General features: G+C 43.3%; 1 protein-coding gene across 1 annotated transcript in view; it reads left to right on the top strand.

The window, feature by feature from the left end:
• Positions 1 to 5,703: 5,703 nt before the first annotated feature.
• Positions 5,704 to 6,125, top strand: part of LOC119286753 (folate transporter 1, chloroplastic-like) — a 5,226-nt gene continuing 4,804 nt past the window's right edge. The window contains exon 1 of the mRNA XM_037566198.1: positions 5,704 to 5,918. Within this exon, the coding sequence (XP_037422095.1) occupies positions 5,789 to 5,918 (130 nt within the window). The 5' untranslated portion in view covers positions 5,704 to 5,788. The remainder of the gene's footprint in view (positions 5,919 to 6,125) is intronic.

The raw sequence follows: 6,125 nt of genomic DNA, 5'->3' as shown, positions 1-6,125 counted from the left end.
GGCACAGCGGGTGGTCTTGCTGGATTTGTTTTACCATTGTCTAGGATGTCTTGTAACCGGGATGCCGAGCCTGATCGGATTGTCTTGGGAGAAGGAATATCCTTCGTTGACCGTGAGAGCTTGTGATGCGCTAAGTTGGGACACCCCTGCAGGGTTTTGAACTTTCGAAAGTCGTGCCCGCAGTTATGGGCAGATGGAAATTTGTTAATGTCCGGTTGTAGAAAACCTGAAGTTTATCTTAATTAAAATACATCAACCGCGTGTGTTACCGTGATGGTCTCTTCTCGACGGAGTCCGGAAAGTGAACACGGTGTTGGAGTTATGCTTGACGTAGGTTATTCTAGGATCACTTCTTGATCATAGTTTCTCGAACGTGCCTTGCCTTCTCTTCTCGCTCTCATTTGCGTATGTTAGTCACCAAATATTGCTAGTCGCTTGCTGCAGCTCCACCTCATACCTTTTACCCTTCCTATAAGCTTAAATAGTTTTGATCGCGATGGTGTGAGATTGCTGAGTCCCCGTGACTCACAGATTACTTCCAAACCCAGTTTGCAGGTGCCGTTAAACCGTGCAGATGACACAACCAAGCTCAAGGAGGAGCTTGATGGAGATCTTGCCCTTTGTGTTGTTTCGTTCTAGTTGATCAGTAGTGGAGCCCAGTCGGGACGATCGGGGATCTGTGTAGTATTTGGGGTAGTCTTCTTTTATTTTGGGTTTCGTAGTCGGACCTTGATTGTATCTGGTTGATGTAATGCTTTATTCATGTAATTGTGTGAAGTGACGATTGTAAGCCATCTATGTATCTCTTTCCCTTATGTATTATATGGGTTGTGTGAAGATTACCTCACTTGCGACTTTGCTTTCAATGCGGTTATGCCTCTAAGTTGTGCTTCGAAACGTGGGAGATATAGCCGCATCGAGGGCGTTACACTTTATTAGCATTGTTTTTCCATCTTTCTTCTGTTTTAGTGTTCACACAGGAGCACATGAACTCGAGCTCCAAAATACCTTGCCCCTAGGGACAACCACAATTGTCATCTTTTGTGTAACCTTGACATATTATTTAACTAGATTTTTTGTCCAAAAAGACCACCTGCCCAGTAGAATTGCCAGAAAAGACCCTTTCCGGATGAAATTGGCAAAAAAGACCCCCTGGGCCGTGGGGGCAGGCACGACAGCCGACACATGGCACCTGCCGCCATGCCCGGAGGCGGCAACACTGTTAAGTGTACTGTTCACGCAGGAGACAAGGAAAACAACGACGAGGCGAGCGAACAGTACCTGCCGCCTCACGTAGTGGCGGCATCACTGTTTACGCGTGAGTGAACAGTAATTTCGAAAAAATCATAAAAAATAGCAGAAAAATCTAGAATTTTTTAGCAGCAAAAACAATCGCGTGTTCTAAGTGGGTGCAAAGTTTCAGAAGTTTTTGAATATTTCGGCTATTTTTTTAATTTTTTCGAAATTACTGTTCACTCGCGCATGAACAGTGTTGCCGCCACTCCGTGAGGCGGCAGGTACTGTTCGCTCGCCTCGTCGTTGTTTTTCTCGTCTCCTGTGTGAACAGTATGGTGAACAGTGTTGCCGCCTTCGGGTGTGGCGGCAGGTGCCACGTGTCAGCTGCCGTGCCTGCCGCCACGGCTTAAGGGGTCTTTTTTGCCAATTTCATCCGGAGGGGGTCTTTTCTGGCAATTCCGCTGGGCAGGGGGTCCTTTTGGACAATTTGTCATTTAACTACTCACCACTATGATCATTTTTCATAGACCAAGTGTATAATAGAGTAAAATGTTACTTTTATTATGCAAGTTTAAGTAGATGTTTAATAGAGTAAATATTTTCCTTTATTATTTGAGTTTAACTAGATGACGGGTGTGATATTTAGTGATCTTCGAGTTGGATTGTGCTTGGATAGAATGAAGAAAAAAACTATCTTATCCTCTTATACTCAACTATGCATCACATAGGGAAAGGTCCTCCAGTCCCACTTTTCACTATTTGTGAATTTGTGATCATGGTCTTGTTCCTCGGTGTTTCAGCGATAAAGCAACGATCTGACAAACCTGCCTCATGGGAGGTGTGTCCCTGGTCATAGTACATTCAATGGTTTAAGATTCCCACGCTCTTTTGGTGGGTGGCTCATGTGGCAATTCAAAATTTTGAGTTCAGTGTAGACACAGTCTTGTATGGTCCCTTTACTAGTGTATGGAAGCATTGCAATGCGATTGGTGGATGTTGAGATGATGTCAAAGTGTTGTAATGCAACTATCTAGTTTTTTTATGTTCTTAGCTTGTGGTTTTTATTTTATTATTCTATAATTTATTGTAAAGTTTCATTTCATATATTATAAAGTAAAATATTTGTTTATATAAAGAAAAAGATTACCACCAACCACCATGGTGAACCATGGGCGAGCTAGCAGGTTAGGCCAGGTGGGCCGTGGCCTATCCTATATTTTGGAAGGAAAAAATGGACACTATGACTTCTTTCGCAGCCCAATAAAGAAAGCAATAAACTATACTAGCTAGTGAGGCCCGCTATACAACGTCCATGCCTGGGCTGAATCAAAGGTGGCCAACGATCCACCCCGGGGATGGCACACACTTAAATAGGCTTGGCCCGACACGACAAAGGGGCGGCCGTTTTATAATCGGGTCAGCCGGCGTGGGTCTCACCTCGGCGGATGAGCACGTCATGGAGGGTAAACGGGCCGGTTTGACACGACACATGTTCCGGCTGCCTAACGTGCTTTTTAGCCTTTTGGGCTGTTTGTCTCATTTTTAGCCGTTTGAGCCAACAACATGGTAAAATTTCAGAAAAACAATTTTTCTTTAAAAGATAAACATGCCATGTCAGCCCATGGGCCTCACCTCGATGGACGAGCATGGCACACGGTGTGCCCGTGGACCAGAAATAGCCTGTTTAGTCATGTGCCAGATCGGGTATTGTGTGCTTGTGGGCCGGCCCGTTTGACCAGCTATAGGTCGAATCCTTCTCCAATAGTAAAGCAGGGCCTTGTCAAACGGATAGGTAATGGCGAAACCACTCTCATATGGGAACAAAACTGGCTGCCTCGGGAGGAGTTTCTTCGTCCCCTTGGCTGTCGTGTTCACAACCCACCCACAAGGGTTTCTGAGCTGATCGTTAGGGCCACAGCTTCTTGGAATCGAGAACTCGTCCAGGCTACCTTCTTGCAAATGGACGTAGAGATCATTCTCGGAATACCACTCTGCACGCGCAACCTAGAGGATTTCTGGTCTTGGCATCATGAAAGGCATGGTTCCTTCACAGTTAAATCGGCATACAAGATGCTTGTGGCGACCAAATAGAGAAGGGAGGCGTGGTTAAATGGAGAAGCTGGTCCATCAAACGTAAGGGCAGAAAAAGATGAGTGGAAATATCTCTGGAAAATAGCAGTTCCTGGGAAGATCCGTATGTTCCTATGGAGGTTATCTAAACACTCACTACCAACCAATGATGTCCGAGCACACCGTCATATGGCCAATTCAAGCACCTGCGGCCTTTGTGGGATTCAGGACTCTTGGCGGCACTCTCTCCTTGAATGCACATCTTCAAGAAGCGTTTGGGCACTAGCGGAAGAGGAGATCACACATAAAATCACGTGTAATACCGAACCAAAGGCGAAGAGCTGGCTTTTTACAGTCATGGGACTGCTGACACATGACCAATTTATCACAATGGCAATCACTCTTTGGTCCATATGGCATGCCCGGAGAAAAGCTATACATGAAGCAATATTCCAGAGCCCTCAAGCAACCCATGGCTTCATCGAGAGGTACCTGCAGGACTTGGCGATCATTCAAATTACAGGTCAGAATCAGAGTACAAATGTCGCCATGCCACGACCAGTTCATCCGAAACCAAAAAAAACTCCTCCGGGACACCATAAAATCAATGTTGATGCGGGTGTTCAAGTGAGGAGAGGTGGATCAGCGGTAGCTATCTGTAGAGATGAAGATAGCAACTATATTGGAAGCTCGGCTTTGGTAGTTGAAGGAGTTTGTGATCCCCCTACTTTGGAGGCAATAGCATGCCGTGAAGCTTTGGCCCTGGCAGAGGATCTGGGTATTCATCATTTCACTGTAGCATCCGATTGTCGACGGGTCGTGCTAGACATCGGCAGAAGGGCACGCGGGCATTATGGCGCTGTCATCAACGAGATCAACATAAAATCTTCTACTTTTTCTTGTAATTTTTCTTTTGAAAGTCATGCTGCAAACTATGAAGCACATCACTTAGCTAAATTTGCGCTTTCTAGAGGTCCGAGACGCCATGTCTGGTATGGTGTGCCTCATGACCAAGTGTGTATCCCACTTCATGTGGATTTTGATGAATAAAGCATGCTTTTACCCCTCAAAAAAAAACTTGAGGACCAGGCAGGAAAATCCTATTCGACGCACTTTGCGTCAAATTGTCAGCGAATTGCACAGGCGAGGCGACCTACCGAGCGACTTGTGCCGGGCCATCTGTAGCGTACATACAGCTTTCAGGTTCCGCTTTTGGGAACCTTCTAGAGGTTTCCCAGCTGGTTTTGGGAACGTTCTGGAAGTTTCCTGGACTGGTTTTTCTATTTCTCCTTTTTATTTTTATTTTTATTTTCCTGTACTTTTTTCTTGTTTCTGTTTATTTTTTATTTTATTTTTCCTTTTCAAGTTAATTTCTTCTCTCAACAATTTTTTTTGCAATTTAAAATGTTTGTATTTCTTAAAATATGTTCATTTTCCAGATTTTGTTTCTATTTTCTAATTTTGTTCAGAAATTTCAAGAATTTTTTAGTATTTTTAAATTTGTTCACTTCATTTTCAAAAATGTACATAAATTCATAAAATTTTAAAATTTCTCAAAACGTTCCTATTTCTGAATTTTGTTCAGAATTCTAAAAATGTTTATGGGAAGAAAATGTTCCTCTTTTAGAAAATTGTTCACAAATTTAGAAAATGTTCATCTTTCCAAAATTTGTTCGCAAATTCAGAAAATGTTAGGAAACTTCATAAAATGCTCGTGTTTTCAGAAAATTGTTCATTTTTTATAAAAATGTTCATGTTTTCAAAATTTATTCACAAATTCAAGAAGTCCATGTTTTCGTAATTTGTTCACAAACTAACACAATGTTTACAAGAATTTCATAAAAATTCGCGTTTTCTGAAAATATTATTAGTTTCTGAAAATGTTGGCATTTTTAATTTTGTCGCTGGCTGGAGCTCTGGAGCCGAGCAGAGCTGAGCTGTGTTAGCGCACACTCGGGAGCAGAGCAGCAGCCCGCATAGTGAAGCAGACACATCCAAGCTGAGGTTAGATCTGTATTGGAGAATTTTGAATTTCACGTGGTATAATTTTCCTGGCTCCGCCACTGCATGGAACACTTGCAGAATCTTATTGGATCTCGATCTCGTTGTTTGAGTTCGAAGCCGATCATGCTGCCCGTTTCGATTTCAGAGTGATTCAGAAGCCGCCATCTTTTTTTTAGGGGTCAGAACCCGGCCGTTAAAGTTTTCCATTTTTTTAGCGTAGCCCGTTAAAGTTTCAATGTCCAGCACCTTGTGACTTGTCAGCCCAAGCACACTATATTGGGCCAGATTGTTTTCGATAGAATAGATACAATGTGGCCCATTTAAACAGTGAAAAGTGTCCCTCAAAAAAATAAATCTAAACAGTGAAAAGCTGAGGTGGTCAGTCAGCGCACGATTCCTCAAAGCGAGTTTTCCCTGCAAAACTCTCGCCGCTGCGAGTTCCCAAAAAGCGAAGCGACCACCGCCCCCCTCGCCGGAGATGCCGCCGGGGACCTCTCCGCCGTCGACGGAGGCGTGGACCTGGGAGAACGCCGTCGCCGGAGCGACCGCCGGCTTCGCCACCGTCGCGACCTTCCACCCGCTCGACGTCGTCCGCACCCGCTTCCAAGGTTTGTATTTCTTAATTTTCTTAAAATATGTTCATTTTCCAGATTTTGTTTCTATTTTCTAATTTTGTTCAGAAATTTCAAGAATTTTTTAGTATTTTTAAATTTGTTCACTTCATTTTCAAAAATGTACATAAATTCATAAAATTTTAAAATTTCTCAAAACGTTCCTATTTCTGAATTTTGTTCAGAATTCTAAAAATGTTTATG

This window comes from Triticum dicoccoides, chromosome 4A (genome assembly GCF_002162155.2).
Source record: "Triticum dicoccoides isolate Atlit2015 ecotype Zavitan chromosome 4A, WEW_v2.0, whole genome shotgun sequence".
NCBI classification, from domain to species: Eukaryota; Viridiplantae; Streptophyta; class Magnoliopsida; order Poales; family Poaceae; genus Triticum; species Triticum dicoccoides.
This window is presented reverse-complemented; position numbering and strand designations above follow the sequence as displayed.